At 42.4% G+C, this 27530-nt stretch overlaps 4 protein-coding genes and 2 long non-coding RNA genes across 22 annotated transcripts; 3 read left to right on the top strand and 3 right to left on the bottom strand.

The window, feature by feature from the left end:
• Positions 1 to 209: 209 nt before the first annotated feature.
• Positions 210 to 6026, bottom strand: LOC117229592 (transketolase). Of its 2 annotated transcripts, none has more exons than XM_033486152.2 (8): positions 5891 to 6026; positions 2803 to 2948; positions 2523 to 2712; positions 2214 to 2448; positions 2009 to 2152; positions 1731 to 1904; positions 1437 to 1652; positions 210 to 1366 (listed from the first exon to the last, which is right to left on the bottom strand). In XM_033486152.2, the coding sequence occupies exons 1-8, from the start codon at positions 5995 to 5997 to the stop codon at positions 695 to 697; spliced, it is 1884 nt and encodes a 627-aa protein (XP_033342043.2). In that variant the 5' UTR covers positions 5998 to 6026; the 3' UTR covers positions 210 to 694. The 2 variants fall into 2 exon arrangements, with proteins under 2 accessions (XP_033342043.2, XP_033342042.1); XM_033486151.2 differs by lacking the exon at positions 5891 to 6026 and adding an exon at positions 3995 to 4155.
• On the top strand, positions 2856 to 3520 carry LOC143259156 (uncharacterized). Its single transcript, XR_013032974.1, has 2 exons — positions 2856 to 2989; positions 3058 to 3520. It is a non-coding gene; the product is annotated as an uncharacterized LOC143259156 (long non-coding RNA).
• Positions 4284 to 6576, top strand: LOC117229601 (uncharacterized). 3 transcript variants are annotated; one of them, XR_013032972.1, is made up of 4 exons: positions 4284 to 4806; positions 5377 to 5660; positions 6177 to 6309; positions 6411 to 6576. It is a non-coding gene; the product is annotated as an uncharacterized LOC117229601 (long non-coding RNA). The 3 variants fall into 3 exon arrangements; XR_013032973.1 differs by having other exon boundaries at positions 4284 to 5236; positions 5377 to 6309; XR_013032971.1 differs by having other exon boundaries at positions 4284 to 5660.
• Positions 6379 to 12504, bottom strand: LOC117229599 (E3 ubiquitin-protein ligase SIAH1). Of its 4 annotated transcripts, XR_004492598.2 has the most exons (6): positions 11908 to 12504; positions 10291 to 10640; positions 9965 to 10204; positions 9696 to 9888; positions 9386 to 9621; positions 6379 to 9316 (listed from the first exon to the last, which is right to left on the bottom strand). XR_004492598.2 is itself a non-coding variant. In XM_033486172.2 (5 exons), the coding sequence occupies exons 2-5, from the start codon at positions 10517 to 10519 to the stop codon at positions 9444 to 9446; spliced, it is 840 nt and encodes a 279-aa protein (XP_033342063.1). In that variant the 5' UTR covers positions 10520 to 10640; positions 11908 to 12503; the 3' UTR covers positions 6379 to 9443. The 4 variants fall into 4 exon arrangements, 3 of the variants coding, with proteins under 3 accessions (XP_033342063.1, XP_033342066.1, XP_033342064.1); XM_033486172.2 differs by having other exon boundaries at positions 6379 to 9621; positions 11908 to 12503; XM_033486175.2 differs by lacking the exon at positions 11908 to 12504 and adding an exon at positions 11403 to 11684 and having other exon boundaries at positions 6379 to 9621.
• A 1218-nt stretch (positions 12505 to 13722) lies between these two features.
• HisRS (histidine--tRNA ligase) lies at positions 13723 to 17088 on the top strand. Of its 5 annotated transcripts, none has more exons than XM_033486153.2 (6): positions 13723 to 13947; positions 14350 to 14658; positions 15162 to 15371; positions 15460 to 15681; positions 15781 to 16282; positions 16349 to 17088. In XM_033486153.2, exons 1-6 carry the CDS (start codon positions 13852 to 13854, stop codon positions 16819 to 16821), a joined length of 1812 nt encoding a protein of 603 aa, XP_033342044.1. In that variant the 5' UTR covers positions 13723 to 13851; the 3' UTR covers positions 16822 to 17088. The 5 variants fall into 5 exon arrangements, with proteins under 5 accessions (XP_033342044.1, XP_033342048.1, XP_033342045.1 ...); XM_033486154.2 differs by lacking the exon at positions 14350 to 14658 and adding an exon at positions 14879 to 15031 and having other exon boundaries at positions 13747 to 13947; XM_033486155.2 differs by lacking the exon at positions 13723 to 13947 and adding an exon at positions 14879 to 15031 and having other exon boundaries at positions 14520 to 14658.
• On the bottom strand, positions 17031 to 27359 carry Ork1 (open rectifier K[+] channel 1). 7 transcript variants are annotated; one of them, XM_076520156.1, is made up of 9 exons: positions 25784 to 26319; positions 23858 to 24035; positions 23236 to 23762; positions 21990 to 22166; positions 21098 to 21475; positions 20625 to 20887; positions 20270 to 20431; positions 18523 to 19779; positions 17031 to 18292 (listed from the first exon to the last, which is right to left on the bottom strand). In XM_076520156.1, exons 3-9 carry the CDS (start codon positions 23375 to 23377, stop codon positions 17393 to 17395), a joined length of 3279 nt encoding a protein of 1092 aa, XP_076376271.1. In that variant the 5' UTR covers positions 23378 to 23762; positions 23858 to 24035; positions 25784 to 26319; the 3' UTR covers positions 17031 to 17392. The 7 variants fall into 7 exon arrangements, with proteins under 7 accessions (XP_076376271.1, XP_076376268.1, XP_076376266.1 ...); XM_076520153.1 differs by lacking the exon at positions 25784 to 26319 and adding an exon at positions 26720 to 27359 and having other exon boundaries at positions 23236 to 24035; XM_076520151.1 differs by having other exon boundaries at positions 23236 to 24035; positions 25695 to 26319.
• Between the last annotated feature and the right edge of the window lie 171 nt (positions 27360 to 27530).

The raw sequence follows: 27530 nt of genomic DNA, 5'->3' as shown, positions 1-27530 counted from the left end.
TAGGGATTTCTTTAGTTATTCCATTCTCTTTCGTAACCGCATTTCGTTCAAAACTCAAATTCAACTCTATCCCCACCCCTGTCCTATTCTATTCTCTTCTGTTGTCTGCTCCCTCTTCCGACGTCCAACGACAGCTCATTTAACGCGCGTTTATTCAAGTTGGTTTCGCGTCGACGTTGAACTTTTGAAAAAAAAACAATGCAATGATATCCTTTTTATTACAATTTTATTATTTATATCAGTTTATTACCACCAACTAACAAATATTGTATTGTACGTTTGAGGTAGGTTACGGAATAGTTGATTAACAGTACGTTTTGTAAAAGTTTACTCTGAAGTGTATTTGTTACGGGCAGTATTGATAACTCTTAATCTATAAACATCGTACGTATCAAATCCTCTTACAAAATAAAATTTCAATGTATAAAAGTTCGATACAGATTCGAGTTCAACAATTTCCTATACAAACTATTTGTGCAATGAGAAACCTTCCTAGGCGTTAGCACCTCTGTTGGATAGTGGATTATCCATAAACGAAATTAGAAATCTTTTAATGCACGAAACGAAATGCAATGACCTTCGTTGTACCCGTTGAAATACAATTACATTCGTAGAAATTTTGATATGGCGATACGCTCAGCGTATCTACTTTCACAAGAATATCGGCAACATTGTAGTAAAAAATCATTGGATATTACAACTTCAAAACTTCATTAACGGCGGCGACGATCTTGCTCGCACTGATTCCATACTTCTCCAATAGCACGGACGGGGGGCCAGAACGGGGCACTTCCGTCACAGCCAACTTTTTAACTAGAATGTTTCGTTCCAGAGCAACCGCCGACAAGACTGCGTCACCAAGACCACCCTCGGGATAGTGATCCTCGACGGTGATAACCTTTCCACCCACTTCTTTAGCGTTATGCACAATCAGTTGAGCGTCCAGAGGTTTGATCGTGAATGGATCGATCACTCGTACGTTTACCCCGACTTTGGACAATTCGTTGGCGGCTTTGAGTGCTTCGTGGAGAGTCACGCCAGCTCCAACGATGAGAACTTGATCTTTGGCGGTCGATTTCACCACTTTACCTTTGCCGATAACAAACGGTTCCTCGTTCTTGTACAAGATTGCCGTGGCCGGGCGCGACGTACGGATGAAACAGATACCCTTTGTGTTGGCTGCCAATTCGATGGCACGTTCCGTTGAAACAGCATCGCTGGGATAGAAAACGGTACTACCAGGAATCGTCCGGAACATTGCAATATCCTCCAGACCCATTTGCGAGGGGCCGTCCTCGCCGATAGATACGCCACAGTGAGATCCCACGAAGTTTACATTAGTTTGTGAAATAGCACCCATACGAATCTGTAAAATTAAGTCCAAGTTGATCGTACGTCTTTCGCAGGAGCATTCTGTTTCGTTAATACACAGTTACCTGATCATATGCACGGGTGAAGAAAGTAGCAAAGGCAGACACAAACGTCACCGCTCTGTCTCTGCATGCCGCACCTGTGGCAACTCCTACAAGGTTTTGTTCAGCGATGAAGCATTCGATGAATTTCGTTGGATCAACGGCCTTAATTTTCTCTGCGTACGTAGAGTTTTTCGTATCACCGTCGAGGGCAATCACGCGAGAATTATTCTTCGCCAGCTGCACAATAAAACAGTAAGATGTACACAAATAACCTTGCATCTACTAAGTATCATTACTTTCAGAGAACATACAAACCTTAGCCAAAGCGGTACCATAAGCCAATCTTGTCGCTACTTGTTCCCCTATTTTGTAACTCGGAGGCGAGGCCAGCTTAATATTGGTAATGTCTACCACCGGTGCATCGTCGACCAACGGTTTCTGAGGATGCAATCCAAGAGGACCAGAATTCTTCAACATTCCATTTAGATGCTGTAAAGAAACGATAATAATTTTCGTATAATATTTTAAAAATAAATAATTTTCGGAATAGTAAAAAAAAAAATTTTTAATACAGCGGAAAATCGATTTCTTACTTGAATCACTTCGTTAGCATTGGTGCCAAGTGGTTTGCCATGCCAGTTCTCGCGATCCTCAATATTGGGGAAATATTTTCCCTTGAACGTTTTCGCTAGAATAGCAGTAGGACGTCCTTTTGTGTTTTGTGCTTCGTGGAAAGCCTAAAAAATTTTACATTGAATTTTCCAAGCATACATTTAGTTTCTAATTGCCTAAACATACCTTGGCCAATTCTTCAACATCGTGACCATCAACAACCAAAGCATTAAAGCCAAAAGCTTCGAGCCTCTTGCGGTAAATTTCCATGTTGTGCTGGAGAGATGTTGGCTCGCTCTGACCTAAACGATTTATATCGAAAATGGCACAGAGATTGTCCAACTTGTAATAGGAACAGAAATGAAGAGCCTCCCAAATCGAACCTTCCGCCGACTCGCCATCGCCGATTAAACAGTACACGCTGGAAAGAAATGTCGATTGTATTTTTGTCTTTCACGAATGCGAAGAAATTTCAAATACACATAATTGGTGTACCGATAATTGGATTTATCGAAATTCTTTCCAACATAGGCCATTCCCGCCGCCACGGAAAGACCCTGACCCAAAGAGCCAGTTCCCACATCGATGAAATTCAATCTCGGAGTCGGATGTCCCTCCAGATCGCTATCAATTTTCCTCAAATTTAGCAACTCACTCGTTGGGAAAAGACCGGCTTCGGCCCATGCTGCGAATACAGAGGTAATCGGTAAGTGTCGAATAATTTCGGGATTAATACGTATTCGTTCCGTATTATGAATGCATATATGCACTTTACCTGCGTAAAGGATAGGAGCTGCGTGACCTTTGCTCAGAACGAATCGGTCGCTGCTTGGATCGCGTGGTGCCGATACTTTGTAACGCATCGTGTGAAAGAATAAAACCGACATTATTTCTGCCATTGACGAGCATGTTGTCGGGTGACTGCAAACAAAAGTAAATTATACGTGATTTCGTAACTCTACGTACGTAGAAAACTTTTTGAATCTTAAAATGTTGATGGATCATTAAAGATCATTCAATTATTCATAAGGTGTTATCATCGATTCGTAAAAGTGATAATAGGCTAGTGTCGGTAGAGGTCAAGGAGTCATTTATCTCGATCGTACGATGTTAATTATCAAAAGGCTGGAATATAAAAAAACACGTATGTACTTATATAACAAGCGAACTACTTGCAGGAACTATAATGATTCTTATATATAATATAATAATATAATATATAGTATAATTCAGCTAGTGTCATTGATAGAATCGAATCAGATGAAACCCGCGAAGCGTGTACATAAAAACATTTTTTGTCTTCGAGACTTACTTCAAGATAGTAACATGTATCTGTGTAATACAATGGAATTACAAGAGATGTGTACAATCTTTCAAGGACTTCCATCAGGCTTTCTCGAGCTAGCGTATGGTTTAATAACAATAATACACGTATGTACGTTAATTAACGTAAATTTCGAGTTAATTAAATAAACGTGTCGACTGACCTGAAACGATCGTTTAACAAAAGAGGATAAGGACTAGTGTTCAAGCTAACATTAATAGCGATTTCCTAAACGCTTGAACTTATTGTTCATCGGTCATTGATTTTCCCGTTCCATGAGAACTACATACAAATAAGCATGCATACGCACATACATACGTATATATTACACAATAAGAAAGAATTGGCGCAACGCGGTTTGGGGACACGTATATACGTTTCAATACCATTTTCATAAAAACTCAACCGCTACTGCTATACCGCTGCACAACCTTGATTTCCACTAGGTCAAACATTCTTTCTTATCAAAGTCATTTAGAGGTGAATACATATGTTCGAAGGGAGAAGAGAATTTGAACAGATCCTTAAAATTCAGAGGAAGTTGGACCAGTGAATTAAACCATTTTCAAATACAACTACAGTAGTAAGAGGTAAGCGATTCGAAAACACGGGCAGAAATTGAATTCATTTGGATTGATCGTACCCACTCTTCGATGCCTCGGTAGCTTGGATGGATAAAATGCGAAGCTTGGTCGCAATATCTTGGAGTTTTTCCATGTTCGTATCGCGGACCATCGTGAACTGAAGCGACTACTTTCGAAATCGTTACCGGCTGAACGTTCGATAGCAACTGAAGTGTCGGAGCCTGTGGCGGGTAGCGGGTAGCGAGTAACGAGCGCCTCCCCCTCCCCTGAACCCCCTACTTTCCCTAGAAGCGATTACTGGGGATTTCATAATCGGTGTGTTCGCCGGGACAGGGTAACCTTCTTGAATGTGTCGAATAGCGCTGTTTGAAAATTGTCTCATTTCCTTCGATAGGAAAATATTCACCTTCGCCAAAACAGAACTGCTAATTAAACACGAGAATCAAGAGATGAACGCGATGCTGGAAATTGTCTTGTCACAGCTCGTGCTTTTTACGAAAATAATAAGACGTGTCATGGTCGCTGTTTTATGTATTCATTAGTGACTCTCCTGAAGTCTCCAGGCGATACACAGTTACATCATACACACATGTAACGAAGTTCCGCGGTAGAAAAAAATGGAGGGGGAAATAGACGAAGCAGAGAAGGGGCTCGCACGAGGGGAGATCCAACCGTTGTACTGGGCAGAGACTCCATAGCACAGTACCGTAGAGTTTTTAAATGAAATCATTATAACGTGTCCATTTTAAGAACATCACCGTTCGAAAATAGGCGCAGCTGATATCGTTTGTGAATTCATTTGCCGGCTCGTATTTGGACCTTCTAACCGAGTTATCTATTATGTCGGAACGGTTTCGTAAAATATTATCGGGTAATATTAGTTATCTCCGATGCAAAAGGAAAAAAGCGAAATGCTGAAAAAAAGAAATATTCGAAAGATTCCGTCTTTTCGAGATGAATTGAATCAGTCAATAAATGTATATATATATACTAGTTTGTCAGGTTAGACGATAATGTCAATGATAATTTGAACATTCGATAGTTTTAATCATTTGACTGGGTCGTTCGCATGTTACGTAACGATAGGATCGCGTATCGTATACCGTTTTTCCTATCGTGCACGTGTTGGAGATGCCGCGACGCCGCTACATGTACCAAATGCAATAGTTTCTTCGAAAATATTTACGACTATGTCGTGAGCGGTAAAAACTTTGAACACGTCGTATCGAAGCGTGTTGATTCGCTGATTAAGCGCTCCTTGTCACTGCACAACTGCACCTTGCGATAAACATTGACCCAAGGTATAATGCGGTCTTCATTTTATAGTTATAAATCTTTCGAATTTCTTGAATCGAACATACATGGATTGTATATACTTTGTATATACATAGATATTACACGTATACATATTGTATAAATATTCTTATTTATTCGACTACAGATTGTTAAGAACGAATTCTGTCGAATTACTGGCATATCTGCGACCGTTGGCGTTATTCCGGTTCTGGTGAATACATAAACATGAAATGCAACTACAGACATGTTAAGGACTACCTTGAACCGCCGCGGTTCGCAAGCAGTGATCGTGATGCAACGAAACGTGGAAAAAGTGGCGTGACATCGAGTATTCCAACGAAACGTTAGAGAGCACTGTTCGCAAACGAATCGTTGCTATGCCGTTAGAAAAATGTTTCACGATTATTATCGAATTTATAAAATAACTACGTATCCCGATCATAGAATAAAGTAAACGCTGTTCTTGCTATAAACGTCGCTTTCATCGATGCAACTAATACGCGCTTATGAAAATATAATCGTTGTTTTGTTTCTACAACCTATAGCTTGCACGAATTAAAATTGTGCATTGATTTACAAAGAAATTATTTGATACACGACCGATCGATCGAGCAAAACCGATTCTATAAACTATAAAGCATAAATGTTAATGAACGTACCCCGATTTACTGGCTTGCGTCGCTTCAATCGAATGAATTCTTAACTTTGTCGCGATATCCTTCAATTCCTGAATGGTTTTCAATTCCGGCTTATGATAGTTGGCCATTTTGTCGTATTCGAGAACTTGTATAAGCCTGTTGAAAGCTTGGAAAAATGCCGATGCCGACCACGATTCGTGCTTCCGAGCAACAAGTAGAATTCGCGCAACCACGATAAAAGTTGAATATAGAGAAGGCTCTCGACGGTCCGAGAATTGTGTTTGTGATATTCCTTAATCATTAATAGATGGTTCTGCCTCTGTCTGTGCGTCATTGTAGCGGGTGATTTGAATTATAAAAGAAACCGTTTCATCATGGATCCGCTAATTGGACTTCTCAATAAGACTGATGACATGTACATATACCTGCATGTATTACAGGTATAATATATCGAACTGAATATACTGTTAAACTCAATTGGAGGTTTTATGATACAGTTTTGCAAACTATTACTTTAATAACAAATTTATTTGATGTTTAGGAACAGGATTCTTGACGTTACGCTAATACGGTCGTTATCGAAGTATAAACGTACTGGTTCATAATTTTATACGTAATTATTAATGAATTATCGGACTAACTGTACGATAATCGTAAATACGTAAAAGGTGTAAACCAAAAGTTACAATAAATTCGTACTGCCCTGACTACGTAACCATTATTAAACCCTTACCGCAACTTATTTACTTCTTGTCGGAAGTTCACTTAGCCCGTTTCATATAGTAACAAGAATGACTAAATTTTTCTGAGAACAAGTAAAACTTAATATATCTCTAAAGTTTAAACTTTCAAAAATTACATTTCTTCTCTGACATCGTTTTCAAAGTTTTCGTTTTCTATGCAGTAAAGGATTAAATAAAGCACTTCGAATGATCGCATCGATTAAAAGTAACCGTGTACCGTTATTCTTGTTCTGTAAGAATAAATTACTGTAATAAACGATTAAATATTACATCGTGATTACATCTAGATTCGATAGTTCATTAAATTATATTTACAGAAATCTTATCGACAAAGTATCGAGTTGCAATTCGCACTCTAATGCTTCATAAGATTTTTATCGATGATAGATCAACAAGATCATTGTCTTTTGTAACATTTCACCAGACCGGTTTTCTTCTACTCCGTACGACCAAGCTTCCGTGTAGCGAGACGTCTTATCATCGCCCGATACATTTAGCAATGTTTAACTGTGCGAATTTTCTTGTTTCATTGGTGCATCGTAAGTATAAGACGAGAATAAGATATTCACATATAATCCGTTCGAATAACAACTAACGTGAAAATTAGATAGAAATGTTTCTTTTCCAGTAACCGCCAAAACTGCTCCAACTTTAAATCTATTAAAAGTAAATGTTTCCTTTAATACACTCACATAAACGTAAATGTTATATCGTATAAGCCTTATACACATATATATACATATATATAAATACATTTCTATATACTTAAGGGTCATATATGCTTATATATTTATATATACTTATACATATGCATAACATGCAATTGGTTCCCATATTCCTTTGAACTTCATATATGTATGCATGTCGGCGTTATCAATTTACATTATTAATTAATTTATAGCTTTATCACATATAAAGTTTGCTCTATTTACAGTAACTTTTCGTCGATGCCTGGAATGTTTCAATATTTCCTATACATATTATGTATAAGCACGATTCACGATTCTTGACGGCTTAAAGAATCGCGATTCATTGACAAATTTTCAAATTTTTTTTCGCAAAGAACTCGCTCTTTCATGTAATGTCATCGCTTTTCTGGTTAAATCGGATTTATCGGCAACCTTTCACCGATCATTCTCTTTACCGAAATTCCTCCGAGTCTTTTAGAATTTTAAATTTGATCGGGGTCAAGCTCATAGAATTTCAACTCTGCTTAAACGCATCGCTTTCAGTCTGTTCAGTCTACTACCTGTAATCATCGCACTGCAGCAAAGTAAAGTTTAGTTTACACATTTCTGATGTCTTACGTCTTTATTCTGTTACGCACATTTTTCGAAATTATTGTCGAAAATTAAATTACACCAAATCATAAATTCGTTATATAAATTTCAAGAGGCGGCATTCAAATAATCTTACAAAAACGACAACTTATAATCTATATACAATGTTACTGATATTCATAAAGCTACCGTGCAGCAATTCGATCAATTTATATTCTTAAAATTCTTACTTCCTGCACATTACAGTCGTCATCTATTTCGAAGTTAGTAAAAAATAATAGAACTGCACAACTTGATCTCTATGCATTGTAATATTTTGCACCTGCTTATCGTATACCAACTACTTTCGTGTTCCCGTGTATGTATTGCCAATACAAGTATTTTAACGCGTTACATTTGTGTGAAATCAATGCTTGTAAAAAAAGTACTACTGATCACCATAATGCTCGCTGTGAGTAATAGATCAATTCATGTCACGTACTAAGCAAAACATCTTTTGGTAATATCGTGATTTCATCTTTCGAATCAGAAATCGAATTAAGCATATCGCAACCATTGTATACAGTTTCGAGCGTATTCACAAACTTATCGCTAGCTTTTGATTTGATATGGTTTTTGTCTTTCATGTTCGAGATATTTGAAAATAGTGTAAAGTATTTTTGTAGTAATACACAAAAAATATAAAGGACTGAAAAAACTATTCTTGAAATCATAGACAAACGGAGAATTCGATTACAACGCAACATGGCATGAAACAAATCTCAATTTATCACAAAATCGATTTAGAAAGTCAACGAATCGAGTCCATTAAAATAAAAAATTCATTCTAAAATTATGATTATAAACAAGATTAAATGATAATAAATATGCGAGCGTGTGAAGTTCCTAAATGAAAATAAATAATGACAGATGTGTAATTAACGCGTGTTCAATTCAATTATAATACAGTAAGAAAAATTACGTATAAAGACAGAGATTTCATCGTGTGTATGCTTCGAGAGTATTCGCATTATTGTACTGTATGTAAACAGATCACGACAGATCTTTCGAGACAAACTATGTTCTTTTTATAAAATGTACCGTTGCGTCTACGAAGGACACATCCTTTATCGAAAAGCATCAAATGTCAAAGAAATCGTTCTTACGAAAACTGGTTCTGTAAAAGAAGACAAATAGAACGTGACGTGTCAGTATGCAATAGGTATCAGGTACTTTTTGGAATCGATGCTTTACCCGGTGTCAAAGCTTTCAAATCAGCATAAATATACAGAAAGGTTGTTTATTGTATTCGTGATGTAGTGTTAATATCACATACAAGTACACTTTAAAGCTTCTAAAGAGAGGTCCTGTAACTGAGCGTTTGATTACTGTGCTTCATCAACACATTCCAAACATTTTCTAACATCCGTATTGCTAATATTTATCTGTGGTAACGTAAAAAATGTTATATATATATACATAACGGCCAATCCTCGGCATGAAGATGAAATTACCATCCAAAGACTGTTCGAATACATTTAAAAGATTTTACACTGCTTTTTCCAGCTTTCCTCATGCCATGGAAATTGTAACATTTATTCCTAAATTTCCATTATCGGCAAACAATTGCGCAATAGACGTATCGAACACAAGGCAATCTGAATTTAAAATTGCGGACGAAACACCTTCGTGAATAGAACGCGGCATAGCTTCCCATGTCAGACGCCTTTTATGTCCGTTTAATTCTAGTCTAAATAACATCAAAAATTCGATTAAATCGGTTCAACATATACGATAGAATGTGCTATCGTAATGCATATTTACCTGTACGCGAAATTTTCTGCTTGCTTCCGCGATCCAATTAATTGAACAATGGCAAAGAATTGTTGATGTCCATCATATTTTTCCTGTTTTTCGAGCACTAGCATAAAATGATGACCAAAACAGGACTGCATCATTACCCAGTCCACAGCGCCAGGAAGATTAATATCTGTTGCTAAAAAAACAATATCTTCTCCTACAAGAAACACAGTATAATGAACAGTTTGTTTAATTCTGCACATGTCTATAAAAACATCTGGCTATGAAATTACCTTGAAGAGTCGTAATACTTTTGTGACTCATGACAAGATGTGGCATAACTTGTTCAAGAGATCCCTGCCATTTGCAAGATGCACCTGGACAAGGACAACTGTATGGACGGAATTCACATGCATCTTCGTGATCTGCCTTTTCAGTGTGCACCAAAGAGACTGTGCATCCACTCGTTGAATATTTGCAAGGAAACATTACATTGCCTGCCACTTTTTCCATGGCCAGGTTGCGAATATTACCTACGTGAAATGAAAACCCAGAGCAATATTTAAAATTCACAGTTACAGCAAATTCTACAAATTTGATTATTTTACAGGCTACATACCTAATGGACCTCTACAGGTAGGACAGCAGTTAAGCTTTGGTCGACAAGTGCTACAAACAAGGTGTCCACTCTGACATTGTAAAATAGGTGGAAGAACATAATCAAAACAAACTGGACATTCGAACAAGCTTGCCAAATCAGTTGAGCTACTTAGAGATGATACAGTTGATGCAGAGGAGCTTGCAACACTCCTCCCTCTCTTTCCTGTACTAATACTTAGTTGGGACATCTTTTCCTCTAATTCTGTATACCAAACGGCAACACTTTGTTGTTGTCAACAACAAAATTCTTTTACATTCAAGATGCCTCTTAAATGCAGTGCATTCTGGAATGAACCATCCACCTCATATCTGCAAATTATTGTAACCTGAATGATATTATGAAACCTTCGGTAGAAAAAAGCCTTAATATTTTAAAAGCTTAACAAAAAAACACATGACTCAAATTAAAAGCGCACAATTAACCTCCATAGGTCCTTTACGCATCTACCGACAATAATTTTGTAACTTCACAATGTATCATTTCTTACTTTGAATACGATAATATTATAGATGAAGATAACAATAGTCAGAGGATACTCTGCATATATATATGAGAAAAATATATATCTTGACTAATTATATGCCTTATTTTGATATTGGTTAATATTATTCACAAACGTATATATAAAATTATAAAAATAGCTCTGCCCAGAGTAGCTTTATGTGTATCCATTTACATTTGAATCATTCACACAATGCTTGCCATGATGTAATACATGTCTTATTCAAGGTAATTTTTACTTTAATCTATAGTATAGTGTAATATTATCTAATAAAAATACACGTTTGCAACATACCGATGCTTTGTTTTAAACGAAATTCCATTTTTATGAATAAATTTTGAGGTAACTAAAATTTTCACCCATGTTATTAAGTAAACATTTCACATGAAAACAAGCGGTTAAGTAAAAACGACAAAAAATGAGCTGTTCGTCGATCTCGTTATTATTTGAAGACTATAATTTCTTGGAAATTAGAGATGATCCGCGCGATTCAAACAACGTCCAACAAAAAAAGAAGGTTAAATTTCTAACGTTGCATTGATAAAGTGGTACAAGTAACGACAATTACGTTGCATCGATCGTGTAACCATTTATCGCGTGCGCGTCAATTATCATCGTCTTGTACAAATTCTTTGAACAGTTAAGCTTGACAAGCTTTTCGCCATTGGAACCCAGGAAATTTTCAAACGACAATGTATCTCGGCCTGAACGAACTGTTTATTCTGGAAACTGTAAAGCGAACGGAGTAAAAATCTTCTGGCCAGTGCTATGAAGCCAGTCGTGAGTCGCGAGTCACGACGAATCAGAGATCAACAAATAACTAAGCGACAAATAAGAGAATAGACGACGACTGTGAAAAAGAATGTTTAAAAAGCCGATTCGAACAAAATGAAGTTGCGATTTTGTAACATAACAAAATTTCGATTCCCAATAAAATCTTCGTTGCAACATTTTTACAGAAATTTCCGATTTACATAGTAAGAGAATTTTTGCGTTAATTACGATGCTAATTTAATTTGAAGTAGGTATGTATAATGTATACAATGTACATATGCACATATATGTAAACTTACCGGAATTTGGATTGACAAATGTATTAGTACGTCACTCGTTGCATACGCTTTGGTTTCACGCGATTCAGATCGGAAAGTAGAGAATCAAGATCGTAAGAGAGGGATAGAGAAGGCACTTGATAACGATGACAACGAAGACGCTAAACGAGGGTGAAAACGTCGTGTGTAATGACAAAGGGTGACACAACGGTAAACAAGTGTTGTTGTTTGGAGGACAACAGCAGGAGATTTCATGCGACTCGGTTTCGGAAATGTTGCACGAAATACATCCGATTCTTCTCGGTGCATCGATGATGAATAAACGCGAACGCGAATGAAATCGACTATGAAAGAGAGGCTACATCGCGGATTCCCTTGGCCAAACAGACGACATTGATCGCGACGTGATTTTTATCAATTTTCGCTGAGACATAGTAGCAGCTCGCTGCTGTTTGAACTTCCGACACTACAAACTCAGTTTCGTATAATACAATGCACAACAAGGTGATGACACTGCAGCTGTCTGTCCGTCCGACTGTATGTCTGTTCGTTTTCGTTTACACCCATGCAACGCATGCAATTGCCATGATCGAGATTTAGGCCGCGTTTCAAACAAATACTTTCTCCGTTGGTATTGATGTTTTCATTCATACATTTATACTTACTTTTAATAATATTCTCGAAAATACTATTACATTTCATTGATCATATAAATTTCTACATTATGGATAACCATTATGATATACATGTTTGCGTGGTTAGTCTGGAATGCTAGATGAATTCATGTAAATTAATTTTGCATAAAATATACATCGGATCTATATTTGTTAATATACATAGAGACTAGTAGTCGAAGGATTCGTTATACATTTGCATTGCACAAGAGCATGTATTATGTGCTGCTACAATAAATCTTTCTTATGTACGTCATCTAATGGCTAGTTCATAGCACATAGTGTTCGCAGCTTCATAGCACCGTTGCCGTTAATTCTTTCGGTATCACGTGATTCCATGCGTGACGTCATGGATGAGCTGTTCAACGAAGTAGGAGTAGAAGGCAGCGTAGTGACCGACGCGATAGGACCAATCAACCGTGAGAGCATACCTAACAACCCTCCTGCCCTTTATCGCTACTTTGCTGAACTGCTCATCCGTGATGTCACGGATGGAGTCACGTGATATTTGAGGGAATTCACGGCAACGATACTTCATAGCGACTAGGTGTTCACATTGTATACATCACTGCATCAGGATAAAAAAATACATACATAATAAGAAGTACATATGTACATATTATGTATGCTTACTAAATACTAAATTCTCCCTATGCATTTTCCTACTACTACTAAGTGAATCAGTCCTTAAAAATTTATAAATTGACCCATGAAATAAGTTTAAAATTAATTCAAAGCACTAATGCCCTAATTTTGCCATACGTAAGTAAGAGTAGACGAGATAAAGATAGAGGACACAGTTACCGACAAGATGAGACGAAAACATGGGTTTACGGGGTGACACTTAACAACTACCTTATCTTTTTCGATTTTTAATGGTATTATTCGGAAGAGGAAGGTTCAGTGCAGTGCGTGAATTTTATTTTGAAGAAAAAATGAAGCACTATTTGAAGTCGGTACAGCGCTAATTGGGATAGCGGCAAAGCGTTCAAACTGTTAGCTAAATTACCGACAGTCTATTTGGTATCTTAAACACAACATAGATGTCTCCAAGTCCTGCGTATGTATTTACATACACGTGGGGATGTAGCTTGGGCGATTTTACCACAGATCGCGCAGTCTGTTTATACTATTGATTACACCATAAACTGTTCCAGCGCTTACCACAGTGAAGAATGCCGAGTGGAACACGGATATAACCTGTATGTATTTGAAAGCATAGCGATGCGACGCCGCGCGAGACGTTTGCGTTTAGTATTGGACTTGGACGAAGGTGGATCGAGGACTTGCCATGGCTGACGAAATCAGAGAAAGACTGTTGGAACGTGTGAAAGAGCAAGGAGAACTTGTCCGCAAATTGAAAGCCGCGAAAGCCAGCGATACCGAGGTATGATCGAGTATTTATACGTCTTCGTATGATCGAGTTTGATCATTTTTTTTATTCGTGCGGTCGCAAATCGTTTTCGTTGCGAACGACAAAGCGATGCCTTCTGGTAACATTGACCAATTCTTGCGACCATGTGCAAATACAACAATGTCAGCATACTTTAGATATACATACATATACGTACATACGGCATGATAACGTTAAATACCTCTGATTGTTACTCACGGTCAATTACTGTTTACAAGAACTGAACTTTCACCCGATCGAGTTTTAATTTGCCACGTTTTCTTTCGACACATAAACTTCGCCGATTCTTCTGGCGACGTAGGTACGATCTTCGATGTTTTGTCTGCTTCGAAACTTATCGAAGATCACAGTATCGGATCCCTTTCCGTCTCTCAGGATTTAACGAATTCGTGGGACTTAGAAACACAATTGGAGAGTCTAAACCACGAGTTTGCTGAGGTTAGTTATGTTTGCGGTTGGGTGCCTACCACTAAAGACGCTCTATTGTACGACTTCTGTGCTACCTTCGACGAGCGGCTCTCAAAATGGTTACACTTGAAAAGATGGTTCACGAATATACGAAGTTTCGATCAAGCAGAACGTGTCGCGTTTTCACAGCCGAAAGGACCAATTACTCCCTTGATGAGAAAAGTTGATCGTATAAACGCTTGTAGCTCGTTCGAGCGGCACTCGATTGATCAAAAGGTGAGGTTATTGTTTATTCCTGAGCAAGAACGCTATGAATTATGGATTCATCTAGTTTCTGTCGTGCGTCATCCATTTATTAGGTTTGTAACAAAGTTCCTGAAAATTTGATCGATGACGGAGACATTAAAAAGTTGATCCGCACCATTTAGAAAATAATGTAATTTATAGCGTTTGCTTGCCAGCTGGTTCATATAGTACCGTTTCTTCTTTCGGGTAGTTCGATAATCAACACTGAGGCGGACTTTTCTTCTTTCGTTCCGGTTCTTGAAATATGACTGTCTCCTTTGGGATGTTATGTCTTGCACGGACCAATTGCATCCTGACTATACGACAATGTTGTCACGCCGCCAATTCAATCGCGGGGTATAAGGTATGCAAACGTAGTAAGAGCATTCTTTCGGATTAAGCACAATTTGAACGATGCGATAATCTAGTTGTTTGGTTGGTTCAAAACATATCGATGGAATACATTTATAGTTTGCCTTGTTTGTTTTCAGTAGATAGCGGACGAAGTTTCTAAATTGTTGGAACTGAAAGCACAGTTAGGAGAAAAAAATGTGCCGTCCAAGCTGATTCTTAAAACCCCTAAAGGTACCAGAGATTATGGACCTGAGCAGATGGCTGTACGGTTGGGAGTCCTGGATAAAATTATTACCATCTTTAAGAGGCATGGAGCAGAGACTATAGACACACCTGTCTTTGAGTTGAAGGTACATTATTTGCGAATTTTGAATGCAAAGCGATTCGTTGAGGTAAAAAATTCGGTGCCGAAATTAATACATATCCTTTTGGTCTTAGGAAGTTTTAACTGGAAAGTATGGTGAGGATTCAAAACTCATCTACGATCTGAAAGATCAGGGCGGAGAGATTTTGGCTCTCAGGTACGATTTAACCGTTCCTTTTGCCAGGTATCTGGCTATGGGAAAAATCTCCAGCATCAAAAGGTACCATATAGCCAAGGTTTATCGAAGAGACAATCCGGCCACGACGAAGGGTAGATACAGGGAATTTTATCAATGCGTGAGTGAAGCGTAAATAATAATTGGCGCGATGTACATAGTTTCATAATTCTTCAGAAAAAAGTTTGTGGTTTTTAACGTTTATTGATATTATTGAAAGGACTTTGATATTGCTGGTCAATACGATCACATGATTCCTGACGCGGAATGCTTACGTATTATATCGGAAGCACTGCAACTGCTCGACCTGGGACCTTACACGATCAAAGTGAATCATCGATCGTTGCTAGACGGTATATTCGCTGTGTGTGGTGTACCACAGGACAAATTCCGCGGTGTCTGCTCGTCCATAGATAAGCTCGACAAGAGTCCTTGGTCGGAAGTTCGAAAGGAGATTGTGGAAGAGAGAGGATTGAGCGAATCGACCGTCGACAAAATTGGTACGTACGTGTCGCAGTCCGGCGGTGTGGAACTCGTTGCCGAATTAAGAAATGATCCGAAGCTGATGATGCAAGAAGCTGCCGTAAAAAGTCTGGACGCTATGGAACTGTTATTCAAATACTGCAATATTTACCAAGTGGCGGACAAGATGCAGTTCGATCTTAGTCTCGCCAGAGGTCTCGATTACTACACAGGCGTGATATTCGAGGCGATACTGATGGGTGAGTTCGATGCTCGTTGTTTCTACGAGAACGGAGAAAAATCATTTTGTTTTCATTTGTTTGTAGGCGACGGCGTCGAAGTTGGTAGCATCGCGGGTGGTGGCCGTTACGATAATTTGGTTGGAATGTTCGACAGTAAGAACAAAACGGTACCATGCGTCGGTTTGTCGCTGGGTATCGAACGCATTTTCAGCGTGATGGAGGCGAAATTGAATCGAGAGGGTTTAAAAACACGCACCGCCGAAGTCGAAGTTTTTGTGGCGAGCGCGCAAAAGAATTTGCACGAGGAAAGAATGAAAATTGTGTCGGACCTTTGGGACGCTGGACTAAAAGCGGAACACTCCTACAAAAAGAACGTGAAAATACTGGGGCAGTTACAGCACTGCGAGGAGAATGGTATTCCGTTGGCCGTAATAATCGGTGAAGGGGAATTGGCCCGAGGCGAAGTAACGTTGCGGGAAGTTACGTCTCGTGTCGAGGTTCTAATACCCAGAGCAAAGTTGGTCGAGGAACTAAGAAAGAGACTAAAAAGTTTTTGAGTTACCTGAAAATTTAGCGCATTACTGAAATAGTACTTTTCTACCAAACAAAACAGACAGAGACAGAAATCTCTCCCTCCCTCTCTCTCTCCCTTTTCTCAGTGCATTCAGTGGAGTTTCAGCGATTTCTTATTCATCCATTATGTTCATTACTTTGTTTGAACATGCACCAAAAAGGAAGAGAAACTGGTGTTCTTGTATAAATGAAATATTATTACGTAATTTATTGTATCGAATGGTTGAATAAAATATGAATCGTTTCAGGAATGGCATTGCAGCGACACGATACCGTGACTATCCTCTCGAAACGATACCGTCTTCCAGAGCGGTAGAATAACACACCGGTACCAGGGTTTCACACTTCAATTTACTTGGCTTTCTCTTTCTTCTTCCCTTTCTCGTCGTTTGTAACCACGAGACGGTTGTTGACCTGAGAAATTGAAATCATCCATGCGGACCATGGCCACTTTTTCGCTATTGTCGATCACCGACATCGAGTAGTAGCTTGGAGAACGCGCGTTGCAAACGAACGGAATGAAAATCGAAGAGGTCACGATTTATCATTATCGTATCACGATACATTCGATCGAGAATTAGGCTTCTCTATCTTCAATTCCCTAAGATGAATAGAGTCGTCCGAGCGAGTATCAACCGTTGCGTTTACCGACGAACCCTGCGGAGAAGCGGTTGCCTCAGCGACAGGATTTTCAACTTTCACTTGCATCAGCGGTGGCAGCGTGATCTCGTCGGCGACGTTTTGAAAACTGCCGAACACGGATGATTCCATGGGAATTACATGACCGCGCTCTCTGTCCGCTCTTTCGGGTTGCTGTTGTTGCTGCTGATAAGACGACGATTCATTGGAGATCGTACTGCGATCGATCAACGGTAGACGAGAGTCAACGATCCGAACGGTTTTGTCGACGGGCCGACTGCTCGCGTAAGGTGCTTGCGTGAAGGACGCGTACCGTTTCTTCGTCGCATCGGTCGAAGGTACCGATTGGTCCGTACGTTCGGTAGAGACGACGTGGTGATCGGCAGCCATCTGGTTTGTTCGCGGAGGCGCATGCTTCGAATTTGTAGGCACGGTCTCGAGATTGCTCGTTTCGCGAGCGCGCGACAACGGTCCGGAATCTTCGAGCTTCTCCACGAGGTCGTCAACGTGAACGTCGCTCAGGCTGAAGGCCCTGACGCGACGTCTCAGATTCTTCTGACCGATCTGTCGCTGTAGCATGCCGGCCTTCCACCGAGGTAAAGGTTTCACCATAGGAAGAACGGTCGTCGCGGTTTCCTCCGTCGTAGCGGTAGCCTGATTTTGAGCTGGACGCAAGGAGAAACGTCGAGCTTGATTGGGCGCGGACGGCATGATCGGCGACGAGAGACCCGGAGCGCCTTCCTTTCGTATCAACGGTTCCTTGGGCGAATCGAACAGAAATATTGACTTGGTCTCGTGCGACAATTGCCGCGGGTCCTGTCAAGAGAAAGAAATCGTTTCGAAGGAGCAAAGACTTGCTGGTATGATAGTGATCGAAATAGTTTCTATCACGAGCAAAGACTTACTGGTATGATAGTGATACAAATAGTTTCTATCACGAGCAAAGACTTACTGGTATGATAGTGATAGAAATAGTTTCTATCACGAGCAAAGACTTACCGGTATGATAGTGATAGAAATAGTTTCTATCACGAGCAAAGACTTACCGGTAGGAAGGGTGACGGGGTCCTCGGCGGCGTCGGAGGACTCGTGGGCGTCACAACCGGCCTCAACGAGAATCGCCTCGGTTTCGGGATCTGTGGCCCACCGAAAGCTAAACTTCCCCTTCTCGTTTCCCGATTACCGGGGGCAGTCTCACCGTTCGTGTTTCGCTCGTATTTACTACTGGAGCCTGTAGATGCGGCCGGAGACGACGAGAACAATGTAAACAGACTGGGAAGCTTCGGCGGCGACAGGGACGCGATTCCCATTTTTCTTTGGGGCCGAGTTTCCTGAACGCGATCATCCCCGCCGGTTTCCGTTGCCGCCCAATTTCCGGTGGTGGCGACGCTCGCCTGCAGGAACGAGAGGGCTCGAACGAAATCGGCCAGGCTGGTTTCCTCGAGCAGATTGCTGCTTTCCGTTTCCGAACGGGCGGTAGCGGCGCCGGTGTACGTGTAGTAATTCCTCTTCGAGGTTGAGCTCGAGATCGCATTCGTGTCTCGGGCATCGTCGAAACTCTGCAATCCACCTCGAACCGTCGAACCTCCAACGACCGTCTCTTCTGCGTTACTCTTCTGCTCGGAGTCCGGAGGTTTCTTCACCGCGTTGATCGAGAAACGATGTTTCCAAGGACCGGAGGAGATCAGCGCCTTCGGAACGGACTTGGCGAACGAGAAGCTACGAAGTTTCGTGGAAAACTTCTGATCTTTGACGTTGCCCCTGCCGTCACCGTCACCGTCAGCGTTGACGTCGCCATCGGGGTTGCCGTCGCCGTCGCCGCGATCTTTCGCCTCCGCTTTCATCCTCGCTTTCATCAATTCCTGTATCGTTCTGGAAGCCGTTGCGCCGGACCAAGTCCATTCCGCGTGCCGATTCTCGTTCTTCTTAGTCTCGTAGAGCCGAACTTCGCTGGCCGCCCTCGAACGAGGCTTCAGAAGCCGCGGGATTCGATCGTTCGGACCGACCGTCCAGCCACCGAATTTCGACGCGTTCTTCTCCGAAGCCAAGACGTCTTTCGCGTCGCCGTCGTCGAGCCTGCTGGAGAAGACGCTGCGTCTCGTGGGAGCTTCTTGTTGAACGAACGTCGTCTGGTTCGAGCAATCGCCTCCGAGGTCGTCGGTGGCCGGCGGCATGTAGCCGAGAATGTTGACCAATCTTGCCAGCAATTCTGCCGGCTGGACTATCGCGTGGCTGGCAAACGTTGCAGTTTTGTCGATCCTTTGGAGATCCGTCTCGGAGACGACCCGTGCTATCGGGTCCCTCTGTTCAACAAAATCGATATTTTTTATCGATATTATCTAGTCAACAAAATGTATATATTTGGTGTCCCAAAATTATGGTACTTCAGGGAAATTAGAGATTACTGAGATCATTCGAAGCAACTTTTTCCTTTACAAAAATGTTCTCCGAGGCGTCGTTTACGAGTTATTGAGGAAAAACAATGACCAATAAGGGGCGAGCTCGCCTGGCGCTAGGCGGCCGAGCCAATGAGCGGAACTGGGCTTCGCGCGCTGGGCAGCTTCGCGCTCGCCTCTCATTGGTCACTGTTTTTCGTTAATAACTCGTTAACGACGCCTCGGAGGACATTTTTGTAAAGGAAAAAGTTGCTTCGAATGACCTCAGTAATCTCTAATTTCCCTGAAGTACCATAATTTTGGATGGAAATAACAAGGAGGAAATAACAATGTTATTACCCTCGCCGTAATAATGTAATTGCTCTATTACCTTGCCCCCTTAACAAAGCTTTCTTACCGTTGGCACTACTTCGCTGTTCGCGCGGCGTCGCGGTCTCTGGCGAACAATGTTCTCGCCGCCTTTTCCACTGTACAAAATGTCCCGAAGATCGGGGAAGCTGTGGCTTCGCGGGAAGTATGCTCGCGGAATCTCCTGGCTGCATTCGTCGACGTACACCCTCTGAAAGCAAACGGATCAAATTGACTTTCTTCTCGACGAACGCGTCGCAAGATTTCCGATCGCAGTCGGCCCGCCTAAAAGCAGCGATCAGCCACTCTTATTGTCGTTAGGTCTACATCTGCGAATCGAAGATTCAGTCTTAGATTTAGATTTAGATAACGACTAAAAATATTGAAGAGCGGCGTTCCTTTACCTTGACCTTGGACAGCTGAAGTTCGTTGAACACGCGTCGCAAATAATCGATCTCTTTGTTGAATTCGTTCCAAATCTTGCTCTGCGTGTGTTTCAGATTAACCGCCAGCTTATGCTCGATCCTTGTGATCTGCTTGCTGCGCATACCGCGAGCGATAAATGTCATGATCATAACGATGTATCCAAGTCCGAACGAAATCCAACAAATCAGAAAGGCTTTGTATAAAACGAAAAAAAAACCTTCACCCTTTCTATTGTCCTGTCCTGCCAAGTGCGAAACAACGAAATAAGTTTTCGAAGGTGTTAGGAAGAAGGCCGGTGTCGCAGAAAGGAAAGAGAAGTAGAGGCGGGAGCGTGATCAAACGAAAGTAATGAAAAGGATACGCGAGAACGAATGATGATGTTCGATGATCGTTGGCGTCGAGGGAATCAGAGTGATTAGAAGACGTCTGCGACGACCGAACGTGATCTGACCTGCCACGTAGTCCCCGAAACCGATGGTCGTCAACGTGACGAAAGCGTAATAGACGGCTTCGTCGTAGCTCCACTTTTCGTAATAAGAGAAAAGGAACGCCGGGAAGAATATGAACATGACAAAACCGGGTGTCAGGTAGACGAGTATCTGGGCGGCCAGTCCAAGTTTTCTCGTTTCGAACGTCGGCTTCCCCGGACAGTAATCGTCGCGGGCATGATTCTTGTACGATTTGTACTTCTGATGGGCTTTCACGAACACGTGCCCGAAGAATTCTCCCAGCTGCGACAGCAAGATTCCGTTTATGGGTATGCCTATCAGACCGTAAAATATCATCAAGATGCGGCTCAGCATGTTCGTCGGGGCCAAATTCCCGTAACCTGTGGCACGCAGAAAAATCAATGCACCAATTAGTTTTCTCTTTTTTTTTAGGGAGAGATTGATATATTGAATTATATATATATAGAAACATATAATATATATATATATATATATATCTCAATATATCGGCGTATATCAATTTCTAAATATATATATATTATATATATATATATATAATATATATATATAGAAATTGTAGAGTATATATTATATACTCTATATTATATATTATTATATTAATTATATTATTATATTATATACTCTCTCTCTCTCTCTCTCTATATATATATATATATATATATATATATATATATATATATATATATAAATTGTATATAATATATATATAGAAATTGATATACGATATCGATACACCAGCACGGATAAGAACGGATCGATCTGTATCGTGCCGATCGTACGATCTCGAAGCAACAAACCTAAAACGATCGCGACTTTACTCTTGCTCGCGTCGTTCTAAGGCGACGTCGGTCGTTATCAGCCGTGTATACCCACCTATTGTGCTGACGACGGTGTACGCGAAATAGAAGCTGTTATAAAAATCCCAGCTGTAGTAGTCCGTTTCATTTTCGCCATAACCGCCGACCGACTTTCCGCAGTAGAGTGACAATTTTCCAAAGATATCGTCGCGATCATTGTGGTGAACGGGCATGTAATACTTGTGAAGCAGCTCTGAAAAGGTAAACCGCGGCTTAATAATCTTAATCCTTCCCTTGAATCCTAATCTTAATCTCGATTTTCATTTTAATCGCAACGAACATTTGCTGCGATTTGTTCGTCCCCGTCTTACGCGGCGAGAGCGCACAATCGACGTTCCGGTAATTAAAAAATCCTGTAGATCGATTACCCCGAATCGCATCGCGTCGATTGTCTCGCGGCGATTGCACGCAGCCCGCCTCGTCGGAATGCATTCTCTCCTCGATTCGTCGGATCTCCCGTTCGAGCGAAACAGAGAGATACGGGTGACGCAAAATCGAAAGGACGAACGCGTCGGATGCGTCGCGATCGATTTCTGGTTATTACACCGAGAGAGAAGCGAGCAAAGCGAAGCAGAGAATTCCATGGATCTCTTCGCGCGCGCAATCGACGCGTCGCCGGACAGCTTATCGATCTGGATCCGATAAAACGTACTTTGGTCAATATTTTTCGCCGCGATAACGGTCACGAGGACAGGTAGTCGTGTAATCGTGTAATTTTTTCGTGTAATCGTCGCGGCGGAGTCGACGTGTCCAAACAATGGAAAAGAAAAGCGCGGTACACACATGTTGTGTACAATACGTGAATTATATCCTATCTATCCGATACGCTCGTACCATCTGGAAAAGTTAACGCAATTGTCGCGCTATCCGGTGCAACCGGCAAGCGACGAACCTTTGTACACAGAAAACGCAAAATACTTCGAGAATATGTACGCGAACGTGCAACGAACATGCGAACGAACAAGAGGAAAACGAACGTTTGAAAGCGGTGGCACGGTAACAGTTAATTTGCCGGACAAACAGCGCGAAGGAGTGGCAGGACGAGGTGATTTCGCGAACGATACACTACGTATCTCTTGCGGCTTATAGGGAACGACCGGACGAACGATCCTCGTTTTCGATCGGAACGTTTTCGATGGAACGTTTGATCGGGCCGAAACCAAACAACGAGGAGAGATGTCGCGTTTTTAAACTCTGTCGTGTTTACCGTGTCGTAACAGGGAAGAGGATGATAGATTTGACGCATGAGCATCTGTGCTCACCGTTGATCTGCTCGCGTTCACGGTTCGCCTTTTTCACGCGCTCCATCTCTAAGGGGCTCTCGATATGGTAAAACATGGAGGCGCCTAGCAGTAAGTAAGTCAAGAACAGCATCAGCAGGACTATCCATTGTTTCTTCGACATACTTCGATTCAAGGTGAACCAAAGTGGCGAAGGTGGCGAAGGCTGCTGCGAGGAACGATGCGAGGTCCTATGCGAGCGTGATCGCGTACGCGAACGCGAACTTGAACGCGAACGTGAACGCGGTACACGAACGTCAAGAGTAGCCGCTGCAAAGATTTATTTCCAGAGAACAACGTGGATGTACGTCCAGTTTCATCTGGCGGCTGTTCCCCTCGGATTCGATTCGACTTCGATCCTCCCGGCCGATAAATACCGCGACTCGATGATCCTCGCCGATCTTATCCCGACGGAATAGGCAGCGGCGGCCGGATCGCGATGACAGCGAACAGGTGGACCAGCAGATTCGCGAATCGCTGTCGCCGTCGCGATTCTTACTACCGCGGCACTAAAACCAGATTACGGACGGTCAAGTAGGCTACGACACGACGACGACGACGACACATTATCACATGATAGCTCTTTAGACTCCGATTTCGTGACCTTCGAAAATCTCTCCGTCTTCTCTCCTCCTTTTCTCGTTTTTTTCTCCTCGGACGTGGATACGCCGTTAGACACACGATGCGATTTCAAGCGTCGGCGAAACCGATGATCCTCCCTTGGTTTTCATGCCGCGTGCTCCTTCATCTCCGTGCCGTACCGGGAAAGATCCGCAAGAGTTCTGAAAGAGGAACGTTAATCTCGCTTAGAAACTGTAACGGAACGATAGGGTCGAGATACCGCGCGTCGCGTCATCGTCGACTACATTAATTAACAACGCGTGTACGCGCGTCGCGTTGCTAAAATCAAGTTAATTTACCCGTTTCGCCCGATCGACGCGCGACGATCCGAAATCGACCGTGAACAATATTACGTTACAAGCGGCGGACTGCGTTCCGTCGGCCGACGATCGTTCCGACCGGTCCCGAAATGTCGCAAGATCTCCGGTGATCTCGGCGATTTCCGTGATTCGCGAGGTCTCCGAGTCGAGGGCAGACCTCTCCGAAGGCTTCGGACGAATAAACCGAATCGGACGAAGGCGGACCGAACGGGCAGAGCAACAAAAGCGGACAAAACTACTCCGAAGTCCGAAGACAAAACGCGTATGCAACGTACACACACACATGCTACGTCGTCGCGAATGCGACGGTTTTTTTCCTGTCTAAGAGATGCGCGAACAAACGGTCGGAGAACCGTAACAACGGAGCAATTTTCGGTGCCGGGCAGTTTTTCCGAAACAAAGCGAGTTCTTCCCAAGGAACAATGATACCTTTTGCACGAAGACGGCAGCCGGTTTCCCGCGCGGCTGAATCGGCTATTTGTCTCGGACGCGGAGAGAACGCCGTATCGGATGAATACCGATCGTATCGATGTCCAGAACTAAATAGGCTTGGGGACGTTTTCCGCGTCTCGCGTGACTACAATTTTCGCAGCTACCGAGCGCGCTCGCCGACAAAAATGTTCCCTTCGTCGACGCAGAACGGTTTTACGTAACTCGCGTCGTGTACTTCGCGAAACGCAATATATTCTGCCGGTTGAAAGATCGAAGGACAAGATCGATCGTACGTATGATTTATCGCGCTAAGAAACACACGTTTGTACAAGCTCACGTGCCCGAGCTCCTGTTCGTCGCGCCGTTTACCCTTCGGTGTGCCAGCCTTGTTCGATCATCGCTTCTCCTACATCCTCCTGTCCCCGTATCTTCGCGGAGATAACGGACGCGTGCATTGCAATTCTATTTAGAATAGAATTAGAATTAACCGACGCGGCAATAAAACACGAAGAATGTCGGACACCATCGGCATGTTAGGTGGTAGCCTTTGATGATCGACCCCTCGCGGTAGACAGAGAGTGCCGCGCGCGCGGATGGACCTTTTCAAACTTAACAAGATCACGCGCGTTCGCTGCGAACGTCCTATTAAAATCGCCGCTGCGGAAGCACAATGTCATGAAATTAACGAGTCTCGGTGTCTCCCTCCCCCTTGGACATCGAGTCGCAAGTACAATGTACTTTTATCGGAGGATTTCGTTCTTTCGCGTTCTCTCGATTTCTTCCGCGTCGGAGACCGCCAGGGACAGAGATACGACACGCGAAGATCGGCGCGTCTTCAATGGATTCGTTCTTGACCAAAGCCGCTTAATTTCTTCTTGATTTCATAGATCCGCGCGGCGCGGACACCGCCGAGATTACGCGTACGCGAATAAAGGAAGAGCTTATCTTCTTTACACAGGCAAACAATCTTGGAACAGATACCGAATAAACGTGGATTAACCAATCGTTGTACCAACAAAAGCAAAGTGCTTTCGATAATGGGCTATCAGAAGTAAAACAATGACTTACGTTCGATAATGTTTCGATCGTGGTGGCAAAAGTATCGAAAGCCGATTCTTTCCGTGCGGCGAACGCGAGAGAAAAGAACAGGTACATACCTAAACGCGAACGGTTCCCGAGGTGTTCCCGAACAGCTCGCAAAGAATTAGCAAGCGTTGAATCGCAACACGGAAATTTCAAGAAAAACACTACGTCCACGAGTACGCGTTAACATCGGTCACTGCTGCGTCGAACGCCGTTTTTTCCTCTCATTCTCTCAGTTTATTATTTCGATTAACCGTTCGTTCGCGAACGACCTCGCCGAGCTGTTCGAGTAACAAGGGTTCGTCGAAAGCATCCCCGATTTCTCTTAACATCGACAGGTTCCCCGCAGCTCTGCCAAATGTTCACGATGACATTGTTCCCGATGGTACCACCGAGTCGCGTCGCGTCGACCTGGTCACGCGCGGCTCAAGGCCCTCGAAGGCCCTCAAGACCCGAAAAATGAAAACACCGACACCGAGAAGTAACGAAAGTAGCGCATGTATGATGAAACGACGAAACAGGTTGAAACGTGCATGAACCAATGTACATGACGACTGTCGACTGAATTGGGTCGTCCGCGAGCGAATGCGATGGATGAATTAAACGTTAAACTCGTCTACGCCCGTCTGCTCTTGGAATCTGAGCAACGCATACATACATACATACGTATGTGACATACGAACGAATATTCTAAACGCGTGTGGCAGCCGTTGCAAGTCGGTGCTGCGAACTCGACGATGCGTTTTGTTCCCGGTACCGTTGACGGATTTGTCGCGGAAACGATTTCTCGCGGCGGCGTCGTAATGGAAAACGCGACGGACTCGAGTCTCACCTTAAATTCGTATATTATAAATTATAAAGCCTAGTGAAGCGAAATTAAACATTTTCAAGTTAAATAGGAGAAAGAGCGTCGATTCGAAATCAACGTTCGGTCGCCGCCCCGATAACGACGAAACGTACACCGTATCGGCGATATTGTCGTCGATCGGCTAATAACCGCAGAGTCTTACCATTAATCCTACTGATACAAATTCGTTGAGAGAACGACGACGGCGATCACTATGCGGTGTACTTTTGTAAGCTGCTGTAGCAACGCAACGTAGAGATTTCTTTTTCCGAATAAAACGACACGCGTGACTTTTATCCGTGGCAGGGAGGCTCGTCCCAACAGTGGTCTAGCGGCAATCGCAAGAGCGAACAACTTTTTGGCTGGTGGGAGGATAGTCAGGAACAAGGATCGCTTGCTCGCGGAACATGATTTAATATTACAGATAGACGCTTTCGAAAGGAACTCCGGTTCGCCGGGCGATATTTCGCAAGCGTACCGAAAACGAGAGGCATGTACCGAATATAATTGTCTTAACCCATCGTTTGTCGCGGCAGAAAAGTCACGTTCAAGTGGTATATTTCCTCTCGGATGTGTAGGAAATACCAGCAAGACTAGGTAAACTAATGGACAACGGAAGAACACGGGACAAGATCACCGATCACCGTCGAATCGCGCACCAGACATTAATATTCGATGAGAGCGGTCAGACATGACTGATACGGATCTTCGAGAAAATCCAGAACCGGTAACGAGACGTGTTAATAAAAATGTTTGATTAGTAAATCGATGCTAACAACGATTAGTGGTTCTTTCTGTCGCGGTCCTGATCTGCACGCTTGGATCATGTCCGAACGAATTGCCCGTTACATTATCAAAACTGGCCGGCAATTGTTTCTTTGTCCTTTCCTCTAGTCGTATTTCATCTATGATCCTCGATCTACGCTCTTATTTGTAACTAAGATATGTATCTACCTCGCTCGCGTTGATCGCTG

Source organism: Megalopta genalis, chromosome 3, assembly GCF_051020955.1.
Source record: "Megalopta genalis isolate 19385.01 chromosome 3, iyMegGena1_principal, whole genome shotgun sequence".
Classification (NCBI taxonomy): Eukaryota; Metazoa; Arthropoda; class Insecta; order Hymenoptera; family Halictidae; genus Megalopta; species Megalopta genalis.
The sequence above is the reverse complement of the archived record's forward strand: the minus strand, read 5'-3'. Positions and strand labels throughout refer to the sequence as shown.

Excerpts from the sequence above, each read along its gene's own strand:
- LOC117229592 (XM_033486152.2), bottom strand. The coding sequence starts at position 5,997 with ATGGCCAACTATCATAAGCCGGAATTGAAAACCATTCAGGAATTGAAG. Across the intron at positions 2,153-2,213 it reads ATGTTGAAGAATTGGCCAAG|GCTTTCCACGAAGCACAAAA; the intron begins GTATGTTTAGGC and ends AAAATTTTTTAG. Across the intron at positions 1,367-1,436 it reads TCACCCGTGCATATGATCAG|ATTCGTATGGGTGCTATTTC; the intron begins GTAACTGTGTAT and ends TTAATTTTACAG.
- LOC117229599 (XM_033486172.2), bottom strand. The coding sequence starts at position 10,519 with ATGTCCCAACTAAGTATTAGTACAGGAAAGAGAGGGAGGAGTGTTGCA. Across the intron at positions 10,205-10,290 it reads TACCTGTAGAGGTCCATTAG|GTAATATTCGCAACCTGGCC; the intron begins GTATGTAGCCTG and ends CATTTCACGTAG. Across the intron at positions 9,889-9,964 it reads AAGTATTACGACTCTTCAAG|GAGAAGATATTGTTTTTTTA; the intron begins GTAATTTCATAG and ends TGTTTCTTGTAG.
- HisRS (XM_033486153.2), top strand. The coding sequence starts at position 13,852 with ATGGCTGACGAAATCAGAGAAAGACTGTTGGAACGTGTGAAAGAGCAA. Across the intron at positions 15,372-15,459 it reads CACCTGTCTTTGAGTTGAAG|GAAGTTTTAACTGGAAAGTA; the intron begins GTACATTATTTG and ends TTTTGGTCTTAG. Across the intron at positions 15,682-15,780 it reads ACAGGGAATTTTATCAATGC|GACTTTGATATTGCTGGTCA; the intron begins GTGAGTGAAGCG and ends TATTATTGAAAG.
- Ork1 (XM_076520153.1), bottom strand. The coding sequence starts at position 23,377 with ATGTCGAAGAAACAATGGATAGTCCTGCTGATGCTGTTCTTGACTTAC. Across the intron at positions 22,167-23,235 it reads TGAACGCGAGCAGATCAACG|AGCTGCTTCACAAGTATTAC; the intron begins GTGAGCACAGAT and ends TTACCTTTTCAG. Across the intron at positions 19,780-20,269 it reads ACAGCGAAGTAGTGCCAACG|AGGGACCCGATAGCACGGGT; the intron begins GTAAGAAAGCTT and ends TTTGTTGAACAG.